This window comes from Myotis brandtii, unplaced genomic scaffold (genome assembly GCF_000412655.1).
Source record: "Myotis brandtii unplaced genomic scaffold, ASM41265v1 scaffold1501, whole genome shotgun sequence".
Taxonomy (NCBI): domain Eukaryota; kingdom Metazoa; phylum Chordata; class Mammalia; order Chiroptera; family Vespertilionidae; genus Myotis; species Myotis brandtii.
The window spans coordinates 21,335-44,218 of NW_005355417.1; the positions used below are offsets into that span (position 1 = coordinate 21,335).

Consider the following 22,884-nt stretch of genomic DNA (forward strand, 5'->3'; position numbering starts at 1 on the left):
TACATGCCCTTGACCGGAATCGAACCTGGGACCTTTCAGTCTGCAGGCCGACGCTCTATCCACTGAGCCAAACCGGTTTCGGCACATCCATTCATTCTTTTCCCTGCTTCTTCCACCAACCCCTCATGTGGTAGAAGGCTGCCCCACCCTGGTCCACGCAGCAGCCTGCACCCTGCAACTCATGGCCCGAGGCCCCTAACTGGGAATCCCAGTGCCAGGGCTCTGACAGCAGATCACGTTAAGGAGGACTCAGGGGTTTGACCGTGAGATCTGGCAGCTCATGGCCTCCCATTGCCCTGCAGAGCCTCAGACATCCTGAAGGTTGGGGCAGCCTGGGCCCGCCCCTCGGTGGAAGTGGCCGAGGCAAGGAGGCCCCAGCAGTGTGTGTGATGAGCCTGTGGCATCTGGAGCCACAGGAGGACAGACAGCAGGCTCTGTACTTGCTTTAAAATTACTTACTTTCCAGTTATACATGTAATACATGATTATTGAATAAAACTTGGAAAGTATAAGACTATATGAAGAAGACCCAAGTCACTCAATCTCACTACTTGGCAATAACTACCCGCCGTTGTATTTCACCTCTGCGTGTGGGTTCCCATGTGGAGTGCCTGGCCCATCGCCCCATGAGTGGGAACAAGGTCACATGCATAAGAAAACCCAAATCCCAGGGCCTCCAGGAGGAATCCACAATGGGATCCATACGCCCCTCTTTCACACGCCGTCACCTGGCAGGTCTCACCCGGTCCCTGTGGAAGGAGTCCCCACGCTTCTGCCTGAGGCCAGCCTCAGAGGACTCAGACGTGAACCCTAGCAAGCAGCCCGTGCATCCGTCTCAGAAAGACACTGGACGCTCCCCTGTCTCCCACCCACTTTCTCACCCAAGTGTCTGTGCAGGGTCCTCCCACCTCCCACCAAATGCTCTCCTGCAGCCTGAGCTCGGCCAGGCCTGCCTTCTGGCTCTTCACCTGCTCAGGGGCGAGACAGTCTCAGCTTAGGCTCAGCACGGGCCCCTGCTTCCAGCATCGACAGAGTGCATTTACATAACATGGCTGCTGACAACATAACTGTCTCCTGCTTTCCCCACTGGTTTTTCAGACTCAGCTCAGTTACATTTGCTTACCCCCCTCTGCTCTGCAGCAAATTCAATCACCAGAACATCGTGCGCTGCATCGGAGTGAGTCTGCAGGCCCTGCCCCGGTTCATCCTGCTGGAGCTCATGGCGGGAGGAGACCTCAAGTCCTTCCTCCGGGAGACCCGCCCTCGCCCGGTGAGTCTCCCCAGTGCTCGTGCCAGGAACAGAGCAGGGCAGCTGGGAAGCAACTCCTCGGGGGGCCCTGGGAGTCAGCCCCTGGGCTTGGATGTCAGGGAAAGGCCAGGAGAGAATGAACAAAAGTGGACAATGGCCCTGGGAGCTCATGCAAGGCCTGCGCAATGGATTCTCCAGTCTGGGTCCATTCGTATGACCTGCTGACTATGGACAGGCACAGAGAGGGACAGTCGTGCCAAACAGGTCGCTCACCCAACCAGCTATATCCCTTCACCCTGAACCCCACTATCATTTCGCAAATGGCAACGTCCTGACCTTATAGTTTGACTATCAAAACCAAGTACTGAAATATCTAGGAAGGTGCTGTGTGTGTTATAGTAAAAGGGCTAGAGACCTAGGTGGGTCCAGGAATGCCACACCTCGGCCCTGCTTGGCCATTACACAGCCTGTGACTTAGGGCAGACTACCCAATCTAACCTCCGTGTCTGCAAGGTAAAGTCCAAGGGCTGGACTGGGACATCTCGGACATGGTCCTAAACTATAAAACGCAGCACGCTGGGTGGGCCCGAAATCCAGCTACCCACTGTTGTCACTGCCAGGGTCTTTGGGAGGCCCCGGGCACCAGGAACTGGAGCAGAGCAGACCCTGAGCGAGGACCTGGCTTCTCAGAGGTGCCACTGGTCAGTACGGACTACAGGGAAGACTGCACCCTCCCCACCCCCTGGAAAACAGAAATCCAGACAGACACCTGCTACAGAAAGCCCAGGACTGAACATTTCGCTCTCAGGGCCTCCAAGTGGCGGCAGAAACCTTGGAAGGGCACACCTGCTCCAACCCCACCTCCAGTCAAGCTCGCTTAGAATAGCTTACCCTGTGGGGCCTCCACACTGTTCCTGGAGCCCCTGGGGGACCCACCTTGGCATTTAAGAATCCCATCGAATTCCTTGGAAAGTGAGTTTGTGTGCACCAGAGCACACCTGGCAGGAGGCTGTGGGCAGAAAGAAAGACAAGCCCATTTCATAACGGTCCTCATTACGTTATCATCCTCCTCCTCATAGCTTTCACGTTTCTCAGAACCACTCTGTGAAGTAAATAGCACCTTTCACAGCTGAGAAAACTGTGGCTCAGAGAGGGCCTCACAGGAAGTGGGAGAGCTGGGGCCGGAACTCAGGACTATGACTCCCGATTCACTGCTTGTCCCAACCCACTGTGCTCTGTATCCCAGTGCTCCCCTTTGGGAAGCTATGGACTGTCAAGGAGAGGTTGGGTCACTCAGAGCCAACCCTGTGAGCCATACGGGCATCTCTGCCAGGGTCTGAGCACCAACCTCAATGGCTTTTCCATCACCACCCACCCACACGGAGCCCCCAGCCCTGTGCCGAGATTCTCAGCGGAGCTGGCAGAGGTCAAACGGGGCACATGTGGCATGCACTTCGGGAAGAGGCACGCCTCTGGTTTCCCCACTGGGCATTCCTGAGGCTTGAGCAGGAAACGTATTGTGCACGCCACGGAGAGCTCGGGGATCTGTGCAGGGATTTGGGAGCCCATCGCTTGGCAAGTCCAAGATCCTGTACTTGGGCTTGCCCTGTGCACGTAAGGCAGGGCCTGATGTTACATGGGCAGAGAGTATCCCCTCCTGTCGTCTGCCCCGGAATGAAGCGTGACTCCTCTCACCTCCCCCGCCCACACTGTTCCTCCAGGGAGTCCTGGGGAGGCCCTGATCGGTGGCAGAGAAACTCCCAGCTGACATCTAGGTACATCCTCGTTCATGTGTAATCAACTACCCCCAATATTTATTGAACCACTGCAGTGTGCCACGCACTGTGCTGGTCCCGTGGAGGTGGCCGCTGAAGTCCCTGCCTCGGGGACCTCAGAGTTTACTTGGAGACGAGGTCAAACACACACAGAACAACAATACGAACAGGACACTGCGTGATGACAAGCTGCTGCAGACTTGGGGGTTTCGGAATTAAAAGCGACACCCAGACAGGATGCAGCCTTTAGAAAAGGCTCCCCCAGCTCCCCAGGCTGTGTGTTTGTGGTGGGGAGAGGGGGCTGCTCCCAGAGGCGGGCGGTCTCATTCGGAAGAGCTTGAGATTGCTCTTCAGCTGCCCAGCATTTTCCAAAAGCTTTCTCTTTTCAATCCACAGTTGGTCTGGACATCCTTGAAGAAAATTAATATTTTTAAATATTTTAAAACATTTAGAGGATTTTAAATACAACCTTATCCTCCTTGATTTTTCTCACAGCCTTGTTTGTAAGTTTGGGGATTCAGATGCCTATGAATATTGAGATAGAAAAATGTGCAGAATAACTGAACAGGGGCAAGGACACCTGCCCCTCCTGGCTTCCCATAGTTCGGGGTTCCCAGCCCGGCTGCACCGTTACTCACCTGGGGCAGCGTGAGACCTGCAAATGCTGCACCCACCTGGAGTGATTGGCTTCCTGGTGGGGCTGAGGCCCCGGCATCCCTATTGGTTTAAATCTTCCAGGTGATTTTCTGATGGGAAGCCAGGCCGGGACCTCGGGGGACAGCGAGTCCAGGTTTGGCCTCCTTGGGGGCACTTGAACTTGTGTTTCAGGTCTTCTCTCCCCCGCGAGCCTCTCACCAATGGATCATTTCTGTCTCCCCACAGAACCAGCCCTCCTCCCTGGCCATGCTGGACCTTCTGCACGTGGCCCGGGACATTGCCTGCGGCTGCCAGTACTTGGAGGAAAATCACTTCATCCACCGGTGAGTCCACACACCCTGCTCTCCTCCCGCCTTCTGCATCTTCCTTACCCGTCTCAAGCCCAGCTCTCCCTTCGAGTGCAATGATGGATCTCCCTCCAGTGAGGACTCAGCTTTCTTTGTCTTTACGGTGACAGCTTACTCTATCAGGGCTTCACTTGCCCCGTATGTAAAATGGGTATCAAAATACCCACCCAGCTGGAGACCCCGAGGAGCTGCTCCTAACCCCTGCCTGTGACTTAAGTGAAACCTTCAAGTCCTGTATCACTTGAACGCTCCCTCTCCTAAAAGCTGAGCTCCTTGCCCGGCCGTTGTGACTCTGTGATTGAGTGTCGACCTATGAACCAGGAAGTCATGGTTTGCTTCCCTGTCTGGGCACATGCCTGGTTGTGGGCTCAATTCCCAGTGTGGGGCGTACAGGATGCAGCTGATCAATGATTCTCTCTCGTCATTGATGTTTCTCTCTCTCTCCCTCCCCTCCCTCTCTGAAATCAATAAAAATATATAAATTAAATTAAATTAAATTAAATTAAATAGAAACTGAGCTCCTTAAGGCACGTTAAAGGAGTTCATAGTTTCACACACTTGACTATGAGTGCTCAAAGGCAAGGACCCTGTTTTATTCATCTTCGTATCCCTGACACTTAGTGAGGCACAAGGAATGTTTGTTGGATAAATTAATTTTTCTGAAATGAGCATAATGATTATTTGATTTACTTGTACACCTGACTTCTACTCCACCGGATCCTCGTGTTTCAATGGTGTTTGGGCTACGACCCAAGGCCACGGGCCATGCTGTAGGCATCAGAGCACGCAGATCTCTGTCCTGTGGCTGCGCGGGACTTTCTCAGCCAACAGCTTACTTCTGAAATCCGAAAAGTCCAAGAGATTGTCGTGAAGCATCCATCTTATATAAAAACTGCTGTTTGAAATTTTAACCCTGCATTTTGGCTTCTGTAATGCTTGCTGGCTTAAATAATAAGGAAAATAAGACCACTCCCATTCCAGAGAGGCCATAAACCTTTTCCAGACAAAGTTATCAGTGCTGGCACCAGGCCAAGCCTTTGGTTGAGGTCTCAAAGTCCCAGCACATAGGGCCATTTAAGAACTTGCAAAGGGAACCGGAAAAAAAAAACCCGTATTTGGGAGACAAAGAAGGTAAAATAGTATAAATATGGGAAACTTTGTGTGTGATTTCACCCACAATTTGAGAGACATTTTCCTCTGGGCCCGCGAGTAATAAATGTAACTCCATCTCTCTAAGCATTGCTTGGTTCTTCTCCGGTTTTTCTGTAACAGTCGGGCTCTTTGCAAAGCTCTTCCTAATGATTCCCTTCTAATTTCGTAAGTAACAGCCTGGTGAATTAACAATTATGTGTTAGCTCACGTCTCCAAAGGGGATAGGCATATTCCTAATAATTAGGATATGAAATACAAAGTAGAAAACGAGAGGTGCTGCCTGAGGCTAGAAATGGAAGAGCATGTGCATAGCAGGAAGCTCTGCCTTCTCCCTAATAAAAATGGGGAATTCAAGATCAAGGCATACACCCACCTGGCTGCCCAAGGTATTCCCAAAACCAGGCTGCAAACTCTCACACAGCCTTATCTTTTTGTCACGGCATCTCTGGTCTGCAGTTCTTCCTCTTGATTCTAAACCTTCCCAACCTCCTGTTCTCCTCCAAAGCCACACCCCCTGCTTCAGAGCGCAGGTCAGTCTGCCGTGTTGTTCTTGTCCTGTCTGTGTCCCCAGAACTTTGCCTGCATCTCAGCTCTTTACTGTCGCGTGGACATGACAAAGCTGTGCCCTTTGTGGAATTCGTCCTCGGTTACAGCCACCTTTGCATCGGTGTCTATGTCCTTTACGACTGGACCATCCGAGAGCGACCTGTACAGTTACCTTGGTGCCTTCAGATGTCCCCCTTTGCTTCTCCCCGAGAGCATCTCTGCTTTGTCGTCTCTTCTTGCAGCATCACCGAGCAGACACACTCCCTGGCTGAGGGATCCCATCCATCTTTCCTCCAACGCATTGAAACCTGCTTCCCTGGAGCCATGATACCTGGGACCATATCCAGGGCTCTGTTATTAGAGATAATAAGATAACAGGGCCCCATTCTCTCAGGATTTCCTTCGCCTCCGTATCTGTGAAGAGTTACTGAAAGTCAGGATTTGATCCCAGAGTAATAGCTTGTTGCTCCTTTTATCTTGTTTGAGAAATGAAATTGTCAGAGATAAATCAAGAATGTATCAGATGATCTGCTTTATAAGCAAAAGGCGACTTCAGGCAGAAATTGACTGTCTCAATCCAAGCTTTGCTTCTGCGGAGCTCGGTATTAGGAAAGCATCTTTTGCATCTCCAACGGGCTGCGAGGTCTGTGGCGCATGCCCACGAAAGGATCACCTCTCATTCTCTCTCCTCCACCCTTTGTCTGCCCCCGATTCCCAGGCTCCCATGCAAGGGCACCCCCTGAATTCAGAGTGAACGCCCCCACACACTCCCATTTTCTACTAGGTCTGTTTCCTTTGGTTGTAGTTTTTTACCACTTCACAAATTATGTGTCATTCTACCAATTCCTGGTGTGTTCTATGATACTATATTTACTTTCTTGCCATTAAATTCAAGATCACTTTTTGAAGCAACCATTCCACGCACATCAGCATAAAGACCTTTCTGGAGCCATAAATACTGTCCCTGGCCTACTTCGCTGTATTTCTCTTGAGAAGTAATGGCTATATATCCCACTATTTTTCTTCTTTTTGGTGTCATACATGTTATGCTTCTATGGTTTTATTAGGGCATTTTATGCACCATTGCTCCTCGAAATTCAACTTAAACCTCTGGGCCAGGTTCGTGGTATCAACAACATCTGTCTCCCTCCCTGTCCCATCGTTTGGGTTTCCTAAGCCACAATTTCCAATCCAGATCCTGTTTTTAAAACACGCTACAGTTGCCCTAACTGGTTTGGCTCGGTGGATAGAGCGTCGGCCTACGGACTGAAAGGACCCAGGTTCGATTCCGGTCAAGGGCATGTACCTTGGTTGTGGGCACATCCCCAGTAGGAGGTGTGCAGGAGGCAGCTGATCGATGTTTCTCTCTCATCAATGTTTCTAACTCTCTATCCCTCTCCCTTCCTCTCTGTAAAAAATCAATAAAATTAAAAAAAAAAAAAAACAACACTCTACAGTTGTTTATTCTGCACGAACTTCTCGACCAAAGATCAGGACCTACATGAAATCAGTCAGAAACATGCAAGCACCAGCTGTGGCCCCCAAGGAGTGCTACTTGTTTCTGCCCTGGACTTGTTAGGCCACCCCAGACTCCCCTGGCTGCACCCTGCTCCCACGGGAAGGCCAGGAGTGGGGGAGCCAGCAGTCAGTGAGGAGTGGCGAAGACTCTGGCTGTGCCTTAGGATGCTGCCGGCAGGTAGGCCATCTGGCGCTCAGTGGAGAAGAGAATGTGGCTCCAGAACCTGGAAGAAGTGACTCTTCAGCCACTGGCTAGGAGGCAGGCGGCTTAGCAAAGGCTTTGGAGGAGATCCTGGAGGGGAGAACCACCATGGCTGATGAACAAGGACAACTATAGATATGTGGGCATACCTTAACCTACTTGAATTTGGTATCATGGAAGACATGCTATTCCAGATGACGCCTTCAAACAGCTGGCAGAAACCAACCGGCAAGCTGTACACACAGTAGCTTCAGAATGCCTTGGTCCCTCTATTATCTGCTTTAGCTTAATTTGTTTAATGAAATGAAGATAATAATCGCACCCTTTATCTCATAGGGTTGTTGTGAGAATTAGATAGGAAGCACTTAGGACAATACTTAGTACATAGTAAAAGGCCAATAAATTCTAGTTTCTATTATGGTTATTTTCATATTATTGTCCTAATAAACATTTTCAATCATCTCCCTAAGCATTTCCCATTGCCCTTGAGTTCTGAGGCCTAGAATTGGCATGGCTATCTCTTTTATATGAAGTGTAACGCAGTAAAGGAAGCATAGAGCCGAGGCGGGAACTACTCACCCTTCCGACGAGAGGTGACAATCCTAGTGCTGAAACTACGCCTGTATTCTCCCAGGGGGAATAAGGAAATGCATTTCCCATTGATTTGTTCCCAGGGACATTGCTGCCAGGAACTGCCTCCTGACCTGTCCGGGCCCTGGAAGAGTAGCCAAGATTGGAGACTTCGGAATGGCCCGGGACATCTACAGGTGAGCAAAGACCGCGTCACCTTCTCAGCCCAGCCCTCCCGGGAACAAGATGTGGCTGCTTGTGTCCTAAATCATTGCTGGCACCTTGTCAGCTGGCTGCCTAAAATTTCATTACGTTCCTTTGCAGGGTGTGGGGAACCTTAATCAGTGCCCACACTCGACGGTCTAAATCCAGGTCACACTGCCCGCCATGACGGACACCAAGTTCTTCATTAGATCGTGTCCGGTTTCAGTGCTCTATCCTAACACATTCTGAGACACAGAATAACGGATACGCAATACGGAAAGAGTTTCTGTGTAAACTTTAACTCAGGAAGTCCAAGGGGCCTTAGTTTCCATGGCCAGGCAAGAGCACCCCGGAACTGGCCAGATGCCGGGCTCAGCTCATGGGCCGCCTTTACCCACACGAGGAGACACGGAGTAGAGCTCAAAGCCCATAGGTACCTAGCTCAGCTTCATTCTTTTTCCCATAATATTCTCAAGACTACATTTTAAAATGTAAAATTATTTTTAATTAAAAAAATACTTCTATTGCACTTTATCTCACGTTACTTCTTTATCTAACCATTTACAACAGTGACCTGCTCCGTGAGCTGAGCAAGCCACTCAGGGCGTGGTCACTAATCACGTCCCTAATCCAGAGAGAGGAGGGAGGTCATGCAGGGCTCTTACTGTTGGAGGGTTGGGGAGACCCCTGAGGCCTCCGTCAGAACTGGCTGCCATCTGCGAGGGAAGAAGGCCGAGGCCATGCTGTTGCCACAAGGTAGCAGCTCAGGGAAGACTCTGAATTGGCAATGTTCTTGACCACAGTCATCAGCACTGGTCTCCACCACGATACCTTGGTTTGCTGCACTCTTACCTTCTTTTGCTACCCAAAGTCTTGGAGTTCCCTCCCCTCCTTTCTCAGAGGACCCTGGGGTGCCTGTGGTTGACGACACTAATGTCGCAGCATGGCTTAGCAAGCCCTTCCCCTCCATCCTCGCTCTCACAGCCCCCCTCCCCAGACTCCAGGCTTCACCCCCAACCTGTCCCACGGCTCCCACACGTACTGCAATTTCAGCGTCAGGACGGTGTTCTGGGGGAGCTTCCTCACCACCTGAGCAGAACATCAGTTCTTCATTGTGTCATGGAGCCTCTGCACCCTCCCTCACTACATGCTACTCTGTACTGCGTGTTCTTGCGTCTGTTTCTCCCACTAAACCCTTTCCTTGGAAGACTTATTTATGTCCTCGCCACATGGCAGAGCACCTGATACACTCTAAACACTCAGTATTGTTTGTTGAAGTGATTAATGAAGCCAGGCAGCTGGTTGGAAAGCTGCCTCCCATGGTGTCAGGAGGAGCACAGGCCGAGGGTGGAGCTGGTGTCAAAGGCATAGAAGGTAATTGACTAGTTTTCATCAGTGACTTGCACTAATGACATCACCGATAAAAGATAATAAATTAACTCGTACCTGTTCCGCTGCCTGGCGTGCTTGTCACGTGCTTATGTTGAACTAGATGTGTGTGGCGCTAGGAAGGAGCCAAAGCGAGTAAGACAGCCCTGCTCTCCTGTGGCTCAGCAGGAGCAGGCTGCACCGACACGGCTGGAGTGATGTTGCTCATTGTGAGTTACAGCAAACACAGCCCAGCAGGGAGACCTCCCCGTCCTCTGTGGGTTCTCAGTCGTTGTGTAGATCTTGCCTTTTACGCCTCCGGGGGGCAGTTTTGTGTCTCATTAAATGACAACAACGTTCTTAACCAAATGATGTGTCCCCTGTTCTCCTGAACCACAGACCTCATTGGTTTCAGACCTTTCATGGTAGATTGTTGCACTTGCTCAAGTTGCCTGGAGCTTCCGCTCAGAGCCGTCTCAGAACCAAGTTCACTTTTTCCCCTCCTCCCCCACAGAGCGAGCTACTACCGAAAGGGCGGCTGTGCGATGCTGCCAGTGAAGTGGATGCCCCCAGAGGCCTTCATGGAAGGAATATTTACATCCAAAACAGACACGTGGTGAGTCTTTCTGCTGCCCTCCCCCAGGTCCCACGTGGGCCCTGTGTCGGGCAAGGGTCGGAAAAGCGTCAGCACCCCCGTCCACCGGCGGCCCTGGACGCTGGCACACATCCGCATCATTGGAAAGGCTCCTTAAAACACATCACTGGCCCCTCCCTGGGAGTTTGTGACTCAGATCTGAGAATCGGCATGTCTTCAGGTTCCCAGGGCGCTGATACTGCTGGCCGGGCACACACACGGAGAACACATGTAATTTCTTTTTTTCTTTTTTACATAACAAAGTTGGGTTTGAATTTATTCCAGGAGTGCAACATTGAGATGGGATCAGAAAATTGAGCAATAAAATTCTCCACATTAACAGAATAAAGGAGAAAAGGGGGGGCACTAAAGGGCTGCTGACCGTGGTGGTGAGACCCTTCCTACAGCTAAAGATAAGCTGGGGCATCGCTGTCCGCACATCAGCTCTGCAGACTCCGCCACCCGCAGGCCCGCAGCTGTGTGCTCCCAGCCCCGCACCCACCGTCCTGTTCTGCTTCTGTAACGCCACATGCCATGGGATCATGCAGAATTTCTCTCTCCGTGGCTGGCTGATTTCACTTAGCATAATGCCCTCCAGGTTCACCCAGGTTCTCAAAGAAGACAGAGTTCCTTCTCTTTAAGGATGAAAAATATCATACACACACACACACATACATACATACACGGATGAATAAAGAAAAGGTGATGTGTGTGGTTATATATACACATGTGTGTATATATTTATGTATTAATATATGTATTAGTATATATGTATTAGGATATTAATCTAGACACCTAGTAATTATTAATTATATCCTATATAATAAAAGGCCAGCCACCATAAGCGTAACCACCAGAACGATCAGAGACCAGAACCACCACTGCCCCTTGCAGGGCTGGCCCCACCCCCAAGCAAGTGGTTAGGGGCAATCAGGCAGGCAGGCAGAGTGGTTAGGGGCGATCAGGTAGGCAGGCCAGTGGTTAGGGGCAATCAGGTAGGCAGACGGCCCCTCGCAGGGCTGGCCCCACCCCCTAGCAAAGAAAGAGGGAGGCCCAGGCCACCTGCAGCAACTCTGTGGCAGGTGTGCCGCTGGCCAGCAATAGGCCCGCAGAGGGAGGCCCAGGCCAGCCAAGCCATTGCACCCCATGCCTGTTGCCTGCAGAGGGAGGCCACCAGTGGCAGGGGAGGTGGGGGACAGTGCTGCACAGATGGCAAGCAGTGGCAGCGGCAGGGGTGGGGCCAGCTGCCTGCAGCCGGGGGAAGGAAAGCCCCAATAGGCCCTGATCTCAGGCCAGGCCTAAGGACCCTACCCAAGGGGTCCCAGATTGTGAGAGGGTGCAGGCCGGGCTGAGGGACCCCCCCCCCCCTAGTGCACAAATTTCGTGCACAGGGCCTCTACTTGTTTAATAAAAAGGATAGATAGATAGATAGATAGATATCACCTTTTCTTTATCCTTTCATCCACTGACAGACACTTAGGTTGTTTCCATATCTTGGCTATTGTGAATAACACTCAGTGAACATGGAGTGCAGCCATCGCTTTGAAATACTGATTTGTTTCTTTGGCTAGCTCCCCAGAAGAGGGGTTGCTGGGTCAGAAGGTAGGATTGCTGGGTCTGTTTTTAGCTTTGGCTTATTATCCTCACCCGGTGGATCTCAAAGTGAGGTCTGTGGATCAGCAGCATCAGCACCACCTGGGAACTTGTTAGAAGCAAATTCTCAGCCACCACCTCCGGCTAAGGAAGCAGAAACTCTATGGGTGAGCCCAGCACTCGTGTTTTAACGAACCCCCAGGTGATTCCTGTGTGCACCAACATTAGAGCACCTCAACCTACCCCACCCAGATACAGAGAGAAATGCAGGTAATTAAGTCCTTATTCTGAACACATGCATGTCCTATTTCCCTGTGATCCTAGTTCTAAGTGTCGAGAGAGAGAGCATGGCACAAATAGACTTGAGCAAGGATGTTCATCTCAACATGGTTCACAATGAGAAAAAGCGACAACTGCCTAATGCCCCTCATATAGGGAATAAAAAAAATAAGCCGTGGTTTACGTATGTCACGGGGAGCTACTCAGCAGTATAAGAGCACACACTGCACCTCATATATCAACGTGGCTGAATTTCCAAAAGGGAGCAGGGTATTATTTAATTTTACAAACATTAAGTCCATAATACAGAGACGTTATTGTTTATGCTTTCACACATTGGGAAGAACACACATGGAAGGAGACCTGCTAACTTCAGGGAAGTGGGGAGAGAGCAGGAAAGGGTGGAGGGTGGGGCTTGCCTGTATCTATTTTATTTCTTCAAAAAGAGGGAGAACTGTCGCAAATAAAGCAAAATATCAACATCTAGAAACAGGTATCTATTATTTTTCCTTTTTGAAGTTTAGGTTGTTTCATAAAATGTCTTAAGAAGCAAATAAGTCACATAACTTCAGATGCTAATTAATGCTGGAGGCAGAGAAGCAGAGGGCCCGCGGAGCAGGCTGTTTCAGGGTGGGGTCAGGTGGAGGTGGAGGTGGGGGTGGGGTGGAGTAGGCTCCGGAGGACGGGCTTGCCCACACCTGAATGGCAGCGAGGCGCACCTGGGAGGTCTGGGGAAGGCTTTCCAGGCTGCGTGCCAGGGACAGGCACTAAAACGAGTCTTCTGGCGGAGAGGGATGGCAGGGCAGGCAGGAAGGCCTGGGGGCCCAGGCTCCGGATGCGGATTTTATTCTGAGCACAACGGGAGCCTCTGAAGAGTTGGAAGCAAGAGTGTGACACGATCACTTTAAAAAACGAAAGCACTTGCTGCCATTGAAACAGACAGGAGTAGGACAGGTGAGGAGGGGAAACCACTTGGAAAATACTGCTCATTTCTAGGTAAGAGGTGAGAGGGCTAGGCCGCGGGGTGGCAGGGGACGCGTCCAGAGTGGGTGGGTTCAAGCTCGGTCTCGAGTAGTTAGGGAACAGGACGCTGGCCGCTGGTGTGGAGTGGGGTGTGGGAAGGGAACAGGCCGCTGGCTGCTGGTGTGGAGTGGGGTGTGGGAAGGGGACAGGACGCTGACCGCTGGCGTGGAGTGGGGTGTGGGAAGGGAACAGGCTGCTGGCTGCTGGTGTGGAGTGGGGTGTGGGAAGGGGACAGGACGCTGACCGCTGGCGTGGAGTGGGGTGTGGGAAGGGAACAGGCTGCTGGCTGCTGGTGTGGAGTGGGGTGTGGGAAGGGGACAGGACGCTGACCGCTGGCGTGGAGTGGGGTGTGGGAAGGGAACAGGCTGCTGGCTGCTGGTGTGGAGTGGGGTGTGGGAAGGGGACAGGACGCTGACCGCTGGCGTGGAGTGGGGTGTGGGAAGGGAACAGGCTGCTGGCTGCTGGTGTGGAGTGGGGTGTGGGAAGGGGACAGGACGCTGACCGCTGGCGTGGAGTGGGGTGTGGGAAGGGAACAGGCTGCTGGCTGCTGGTGTGGAGTGGGGTGTGGGAAGGGGACAGGACGCTGACCGCTGGCGTGGAGTGGGGTGTGGGAAGGGAACAGGCTGCTGGCTGCTGGTGTGGAGTGGGGTGTGGGAAGGGGACAGGACGCTGACCGCTGGCGTGGAGTGGGGTGTGGGAAGGGAACAGGCTGCTGGCTGCTGGTGTGGAGTGGGGTGTGGGAAGGGGACAGGACGCTGACCGCTGGCGTGGAGTGGGGTGTGGGAAGGGAACAGGCTGCTGGCTGCTGGTGTGGAGTGGGGTGTGGGAAGGGGACAGGACGCTGACCGCTGGCGTGGAGTGGGGTGTGGGAAGGGGACAGGACGCTGACCGCTGGTGTGGAGTGGGGTGTGGGAAAGAGTGTGATGACCAAGGACAATGCCCACATCTGCAGCTTGAGCCAGTAAATGAGCGATGGTGCCAGAGCTGGAAAGAATGAAGCAGGAGCTGGTCATGCAGAGAGAACGCTGGGTGGTGGTGTCGGGCGCATTCTTGCGCGAGGCTGGCTGATGGTCAGAGTGACGCGTTTGGAAGTCAAGTGGAGAGTGTGTGTCAAGAATTTTTCAGTGTTGGTATTCTTCTGATCTAGTCATTTCATTAGAATTATCCTAGAACTTACTAGGTTATTCTCATACTAAATTCAAGGAATTTATCCTAAGCAAATTGTCCTTTTAAAAAAAAATGCAAAGATATTCATCATAGTATTTTAAATATTTAAAAAATTTTAAGTGATAAGGCAAATATGACAAAACTACTCAGTGGGAATTTTTACAGCCATTTGCAATTCTATTTACAAAATGTTTTTTTTTAATATATTTTATTGATTTTTTACAGAGAGGAAGGGAGAGAGATAGAGTTAGAAACATCGATGAGAGAGAAACATCGATCAGCTGCCTCCTGCACACCTCCTACTGGGGATGTGCCCGCAACCCAGGTACATGCCCTTGACCGGAATCGAACCTGGGACCTTTCAGTCCGCAGGCCAACACTCTATCCACTGAGCCAAACCGGTTTCGGCCAAAATGTTTTTATTAGCATGGAAAATGTTATGCTATAATGGAATTGAAAAAAATCAAGGTTCAGAAGGCTCTAGGCTTGTTTGGTTCAGTGGATAGAGCGTCGGCCTGCAGAACAAAGGGTCCCGGGTCTGTTTCCGGTGAAGGGCACGTACCTTGGTTGCAGGCTCCTCCCCGGCCCAGGCCCTGGTTGGGGCTCATGCAGGAGGCAACCGATCCATGTGTTTCTCTCATATGGATGTTTCTCTCTGTCTTTCCCTCTCTCTTCTACTCTCCCTAAAAATCAATGGAAAAATATCCTCGAGTGAGGATTAACAAAAAAAAAAATCTAAGCACAGAAACTTGACTAGAACATAAAACAACATGCTAATAATGGTCTTTTTACGGAGCATGGCACGTGGCTTTCTCATCTTTCCATATTAACAATTCTCTGTTGTGGAACATGTGTAATAAAAAAAGTTAAAATTTTACATGTGTGTATGTACATGTGTGTGTGTCTGTCTGTGTGTCTGTCCATATGTGTATCTATGCATGTATCCATGTGTGCACACGTGTGCATGTGTGTGTATCCACATCCGTGTCTCCTGTCCTGTGCGCAGGTCCTTCGGAGTGCTGCTGTGGGAAATATTCTCTCTTGGATACATGCCGTACCCCAGCAAGAGCAACCAGGAGGTCCTGGAGTTCGTCACCAGCGGAGGACGGATGGACCCCCCGAAGAACTGCCCCGGGCCTGTGTACGACTCTGTTAGGGACATTTCTGCAAGTTACTAAGCACAGTTCTCCTTTTCAGAAAGCACCTGCAGCCCCATGTGCTTTGTGAAGGTGGAAGGGCAGGTGGCTGGCCTCCCTTAATGCGCCCGAGATAGGAACATGTCTGTGACTCCAGTGGGATGGGTTAGTCTTCCGGCCCCAAAAGCAGTAACTTCAACCCCAAAGAGATGTCCTTTGGCTGGCGGGAGGCCATGGGCTCACCAAGCTCACACTCCTCAGGAATGTGTGTCCTGGCCTCCACCCCTTCTACCCAACACCATTGTACCTGAGTCCCCTAAAAACAGGGTGGGGCAAAAGTGGGTTTATGTTTGTTCATAAGAATAACCTCTGTGCTTGGCATGCTCGAAACTGTAAACCTACTTTTGCCCATTCCCCGCATTTTCTGTGTCCTGTCTGGCACCCCTCACCTGCTAGCCACAAGCAAGGCAGATGGGCAATGTAATCAGAATATTCCTCCCAGAGGTGGCTTTAACTCAGGAATGGATGAGAGGGCCGTGTTTAATGGGAACACAGGATGGTTGTGTTCATGGGCCTTGGTCACGATTCCTTGGCCTATCAGCAGAGGGCAGCATATGCCAACCACATGGGACCTGGGGTTACCACCTTCAAAGGCAGGGCCACCCCCACCCCCCCATCCCCACCCCCCAATTAGAAAGGCGTGGGGAGAAGAAATGTACGTTTCATCCTGTTTCTCCTGGTTTTAAGGAATGTGCTGATCCTTCTTTCAGATACAGGATAATGACCCAGTGCTGGCAGCACCAGCCCGAGGACAGGCCCAACTTCGCCACCATCCTGGAGAGGATCGAATACTGCACGCAGGTACAGACATGCCCCCTGGTCAGCAAGTTTTCATGACGGCAGATGCCGAAACGTGAAATAAAAGTTAAACCAGCCAGAAGATGTGAGTTAGGATCATGAGGATGAATGTTAGTTATCTATAAAGTAAAATGATGGGGCCCTCAGCTTGCAAGTTTTATAGTTAATACCAGTAGCTGCTGTTTTCTTCAGCAGCACGTGACATGTGGCTACCACTCAATAGGGAATCAATCCAATTCACCAGTGTAACTAAATTCCCACCAGGCACCTCATGTTTTATTGAAGAAAACTGGATCTGCAGGGAAGTATGGAAAACCCCTGCTCTCCAACAGTGTATAGCCTCTTAAAAACAGATGTCTCTATAGGAGCACATTTTAAAATATATACCTTTATTGATTTCAGAGAGGAAGCGAGAGGGAGAGATAGAAACATCAATGATGAGAGAGAATCATGGATTGGCTGCCTCCTGCACGCCCCCCACTGGAGATCGAGCCCTCAACCCCAGCATGTGCCCTGACCGGGAAGTGAACCAAGGCCTCCTGCCTGGTTCATGGGTCGACGCTCAACCACTGAGCCACACCGGCTGGGCTGTCTGAGCACATGTTGAATGACTCACTATAGACATCAATAATTAACAGAGGAACTAAAATATAAATGAGAATCAGAAGGTAGTTATTTTTTATTCTTAAACTCTTTACTGATGAATACTAGATCCATGTGCTTTCTGTTAAACTGCAGTCATGGTTGTCCCAAATTGCATAAAGTATTAAAGACTTAAATTTCCCCAAGTTTAAATTTCCTCCCACAAATTTTTCTCAAATCTCTGGCAACTGCTTTTGCTTTTCTCTATTACATTCCATGGCCATAAATATGATCTGTAGACGAAAATAGCACAGAGTTGGTGTGTGAATGGTTTTCCTCGCAGCGCTTCGGCATTTGCCGGGGTTCACAAAGGGCCCGTCACACCCAGACTGGAGAGCCACTGCTTTGTGACATCTGACGTGTAACAATATGAAAAATATAGTCATGCATCACCCACCCAAATATGAGGAGAGCGGGAGGCAGCCAGGAAGAGATAAACCTTGTAAACCAACATGGGACGGTGTCTCCTCCCTCCCCACCCCCTTGCCCCATCTCACACACACAAACCTGGAGTCAGACACAGAGAGTTCTCTTTTTAGAAAGATTTTATTGGGAAGAGACTGACTAGAATAATTTTTTAAACTAGTTTTTAAGTTTTTAATCCACGAATCTGCAAGATTTGCCCAATAGTGGTCTCTGCAAAGCCTTTCCTGCCCCACCCCTGCCTGGGCAGTTGGGTGCTTCCAGCACCCTGCACGGCTTCTATCCCAGGGCTTATCCGGCACTTGTCAAGGGTGAGGAGGGCTTCCCATTGGCTGCTTTTAAAAAAAAAATGTTTTTTTATTGATTTTTAGAGCAAGAGGAAGGCAGAGGGAGAGAGAGAAACATCGATGAGGGAGAAACACCATCATCCATCGGCTGCCTCCTAGACGCCCCCTGCTGGGGATCGAACCAGTGACCTCTTGGTGGACGGTTGATGCTCAACCATGAGCTACACTGGCCAGGCTCCCATTGGTTTCTTATTCCCCAGTGCCTGTACATTAACATATTCCCAATAAACATTGAATGGTTTCCTCTTCAGGAAAGTAAGTGTGGGTGAGATCATGGCTCAGGTATCTTCCAGATCCAACATTTCGTGTCTGTGATTGAGTTTTAATCAGTTCGTTTCTCCTGCCTGTAGGATCCAGATGTGATCAACACGGCTTTGCCAATAGAATACGGCCCACTCGTGGAGGAGGAGGAGAAAGTGCCCGTGAGGCCCAAAGACCATGAGGGAGTCCCTCCTCTCTTAGTTTCTCCCCCAGCAGGGAAAGGGGGGGACAGGCAGGACCCAGCCGCCCTGGCCCCCCTGCCCTCCACTTCCTCGGGCAAGGCGTTGAGGAAGCCACCGGCGCCAGAGGTCAACGTTCCAGTCGCCAGAGGGCCGGCCGTGGGAGGGGGACACGTTAACATGGCATTCGCTCAGTCGAACCCGCCATCCGAGCTGCACAAAGTCCAGCGATCCCGAAACAAGCCAACCAGCCTGTGGAACCCAACCTACGGCTCGTGGTTCACAGAGAAGCCTGCCAGGAAGGCCCGCCCTCCAGCACAGAAGGAACCCGAGAGGGGAGGCCCGGGGCCCGGGGGCCCCGGCCCGCCCAGCGCTGCAGCGGGCAGAGTCCCCAGGGCCTCCCTGCTCCTGGAGCCGTCCTCGCTGACCGCCAGCGTGAAGGAAGTGCCCCTGTTCAGGCTGCGTCACTTCCCGTGTGGCACTGTCAACTACGGCTACCAGCAGCAGGGCCTGCCCCTAGAGGCCACCACCCCCGGGGCCAGTCACTATGAGGACACGGCCCTCCAAAGCCAGCCTGGGCCCTGAGCCTGGCCCTCGCTTCTTTTCCTGGGGAACCCTGAGCCCATGGAGGGGGGCGGGCCACGGCTCCTCCACAAGCCAGACCAAACGCCACTTTTCCTTTCGTGCCAACTTGTTTTGAAGAGCCACATCAAAGCTGTATTTTCCAAATGCTTTCGAGAGGTTTTGAGCATGGGTTCATCCTATCATTTCAAAAGAAAAACATGTCATACAGACAAGTGGGAGATACAAGGCCCGGATTTGGCTGCCTAAGGTTGTCGTGTGCGGCTGAGGCCCACGTCCTCGGGCCTCCACAGCTGGGGGCAGTCAGAGGAGCTGCTCACTCACGAGGCCCGCACCTGGAGCCAGGGATGCGCCCTAACCTGGGTGCTGTGGACTGGACCACGGGGGAGGGAGGGGGGCCAAAGAGGAGCTGTGTGTGACGAGTCAGCATGGGAAGGACATTCTCTACTTGGAAAAGGAAATTCATGGACAAGTAACTGAAGCATCACGTGTCAGATGACAGACACTTTCTATCATGCTACTCCTTGATGATGGTAAAATGTGATAGTGACGGAGGTTTAGTGAAAACGTGCATGTTCTCACCTGCAGGGGTTCCTTCGAGTGGTCGAGCCCAGCGAGACACGCTCAGCATTCTATCAATATACCTCATGCCTTAAGAAAACCTCCTCCCAAAGTGAGCAACTGATGTGAGGTTTCCCACTGGACTAAAGATCTAAATCAATTACTTTAAAACTTCCCACTAAAATAAACTCTGATCATTTAAAAATAAAAATTTGAAGCAGCTGTGACACATCGAAGCATAGAAACACATCCCTTCTCATGGGCTCATGTCAGTCCGCCTGGGCCAAAACCTTCTGCGTTTGGTCATGAACGCTGCCGGGCTGGAGTTCCTACGGGTGACAGGCAGGTCTTTGGAGTAAAGGTCCTCGGGTGGCCTGAGAGGTGCTCCTGCAGGACCAGCATCCTTCCTCCCCGTGTTCACCTCCTTTTCTCTCCTGGTCATGTGACCCCAGCACACATGGGAGCAGAGTTGCTGAAATACAGCATCATCTGCATGGCTATCAAATGCAGACTGAAAGCAAGAATTTCTCCTAGGGGGGCAGTGAGTGCAGGAATTAAGGGACACCGAGTGCTGAGGGTGACCACGCATGTCACAAAGTAGGGGTTCTGAGCTTGGTTTTCACAGATAATTTATCTCCACAAAAATATTACACACGCACTTATGCAGCAATGCTTTGCTTTACCAGGAAGCTCGGATCCCATTCTTTCTGTCTGCTCTGCCTCCATCCTCTTGCCCAGGTCCTCTCCTGGTCCTAGCTGTGCCAAAGCCTTGCTCTGGGAGGAAAGCCTTGTTACCTGCGGGACTCTGAGCATTCCCAGCAAAAGCACTGTGTACACACCACCTTCCCGACCTCCAGGTCCACCCGCATCGGGAGCATCGCCTTGGACGTGGGAAAGCCATTCTGTTCTGACAGCACCAGGCCGCGTTCACGCCTCCCACACAGACCCCTGGCCCGGCCAGCGGTTCTGTGCATCGGCAGACGCGCTGACCACTTCTCCTTACCTTCTTAACTACATGTTTTCATCGGGCATAATGAACTCATCTCTAAATAACCATATCAGGAACGTTTTGGCTCATGCCAGGCGCAAAAGTAAATAGTCTAATTATGTCAACATCCACGTAGTTCATAAACCACCTGAAGGGGCCAAGAATCACGCTTGGAGAACCATGCTCCCGAGGGATGGCGGCAGAGGAACGCCAAAAACTGAACATGTCACTTCGCATCTGTAACCAGTGACCAATTAAACGGGGAGCATGCACACGCCTCCGCAGCCGACTCTTTATTGCTGTTTTTCGGGGGGGAGGGCCGGGGGGAGGGAGGGACCTTACCCCTTTCTCTTCTTAAAAACTACAAATCATTACATTTTCAGATGATGCCCTACCACAATAGTCACATCAAGTTCAAATGACAGTCAAGTCTTCAAAGCCTGTACACACAGCTAAGTAAACGACTCCACACTGAGACACGACCGCCTCACGGCGTCTCATTGAACTCGCTGTAGGCCGAGGTATCAGCATCGGCACGGCATTAATCCGGACCCGTGTCCCCCCGGCACCGCCCAGCCATGTGGCCACGGCGATTCACACAGAGGCTGTGATGCTCATGTTAACTATGGGCAGGCGCAAGTCAAGTTTGCAGAGACCACGTGAATTAAACCATAAGCCAGAACAATTACTTCCATCCCATGTCTATAAAGAAGCTCATCAGAGTTCACAACCATTCCGCTGGGAAACTGGCTGTTAGTGAGGAATGACCAGGTAATTGAATGGGGCACCCAAAATGAGAGCAAATCGAAACAGCAGGGATAGACTTTCTTTTCTTAGCACCATCTTCTTAGTAGTCGAAAGTTTGGAATGTCCTCTCCCATCAGGGTGAGTTCTGGCTCCCCTGGGGTCGCTGGGCCAGCCTGCACCTCAGTGTCTCCACAAACAAAACCGGACAGTGGCCCCTGCCCCCCGGCTCCAGGAGATTATAAACTGGGGGTCAGCACTGCACTCCTCTTACGCCTCTTGAATTGCCCAGTGATTTGGGGCTGGGTGGGGGGGAGGGGAGCTGCAGAAGCCAGAGTCTGTGCCCCTGCCCCCAAGCACTGCAGCTCTGGGGGTTCCTGTGCCCACACCCCTGCCCGCCAGCATCCCTGGCTCCTCATCTGTCCCTTGTTTAATGACAGTAGCAAGAACCCTACCGGAACCAAGTCCTTTTCGGCTCAAAGCATGAATGTAAAACTGTCACGCTTAGGACTGAGTGTTAAAGCAAGCATCACAGAAAGGAAGAGTTTTAGTCAATTGAGTAATCCTTTTTTAAAAATTCCTGGCATCTCCATCTGATAGTAAACTCGATAGCTCTAAGATGTTTTCTGTAACTGCAGATTAACTTTATCCCACTCAGAAAATCTAAGTAATCAGGCTATTTTAATAGATTTCCCTCAGTAATAGCAGGATTAAAATTCATATGAGATGAGCTTTACAGACTAACACAGATGCCTATGGATTCAGACTACTCAATAACAGACTCCCACAACAAGATTCATAAAATTGTCTGGAGTGTTGTCAATCTGTCTTTAGCGATTTTTTAAGTGGGTCCCCAAAGAACATACAATTTGACTTTGCCAATTTCATCATAGCAGATGGCTCCCCGTGTTGTGTGAACAGACAAAACAAAAACGAGCATTTCTGTCATCCTCCACAAGACGCCCTAAAACAAAAACAACTACCGAGAAAAACAGTGAGGCGTCTGTGTTAAAATGCTGTTTTCATTTGGTAGCCTGAAGCAGGTGTATTTAACTTTCAAGGCACTCCTCATGTGCGAAGCTATTTTTAGCTCTAGATTAACAGCTTTAAAACGTTGGAAGAGCTCAGAGTGAGCACAGACTATTATTACTGACAACTGAGAGGCGGGAGGAACCTGAACCACAAACCAAAGCCACGACTGTCCTCTCCTGGGGGCTGAGCAACGGTCAAACCAGTGCTGCCCGCCACGGACAGGCGCGTGGCCAGGCTCACCTCAGAAAACTCCAGGGACCCGCGTCTGTTCGCCCCCTGTCCGCAGACCTACGGCCCACTGCCTCCTAAACAGTTATCCGCCCTCACTGAAATCAGCAGGCGCCTACCAGCTGGTTGTAGTCTTAGCAAATGAACTCTCACTAAGCCTTAGCAACCAATGTATCAGTGCCCCAAGGATATTTACATGTTAAGAAAGGCCATTTTCCAATAGAGATGAGTAGCAGACTGATAAGACTTCACATGAGTATAGTATTTTGGGTGGTTTAACACCCATCAGGTACCTGAGAAACAGCAAGCAGACTGGACAGGAGTGAAAGGACCCAGGTAGTAGACTGCAATTATCTGTGGAGTGGGGCGGGAAATAGGTTTACAGTTGTTCATAGGGAAAATAATATAATAAATAATCATTCAAGAATAAACTGTGTTTCCCGTACTCACAGCTGTAAACCTGCTTTTGCCCCACCCTGTGTGTGACTCAAGCCAGTTAAACTCCTACTCTCTCATTTAAAAACATGAGCAGTTTGGTCTCAAAGGCCCCTTCCAACTCCAAAGTCTGGGATTCTGCAAGCCTTCTCCTCAGAGAACGTAAATTCCATCCATCCGAAAG

The 22,884-nt window shown here is 50.9% G+C and overlaps 1 protein-coding gene across 1 annotated transcript in view; it reads left to right on the forward strand.

Moving 5' to 3' along the window:
* LOC102263072 (ALK tyrosine kinase receptor-like) overlaps window positions 1–20,562 on the forward strand; it is a 37,215-nt gene extending 16,653 nt beyond the window's left edge. The window contains 8 exon segments of the mRNA XM_014535771.1: window positions 939–977; window positions 1,065–1,270; window positions 3,907–4,004; window positions 8,121–8,213; window positions 10,103–10,204; window positions 15,291–15,425; window positions 16,191–16,281; window positions 18,041–20,562. Of these exon segments, the coding sequence (XP_014391257.1) occupies window positions 939–977; window positions 1,065–1,270; window positions 3,907–4,004; window positions 8,121–8,213; window positions 10,103–10,204; window positions 15,291–15,425; window positions 16,191–16,281; window positions 18,041–18,715 (1,439 nt within the window). The 3' untranslated portion in view covers window positions 18,716–20,562.
* The last annotated feature ends 2,322 nt before the right edge of the window (window positions 20,563–22,884 follow it).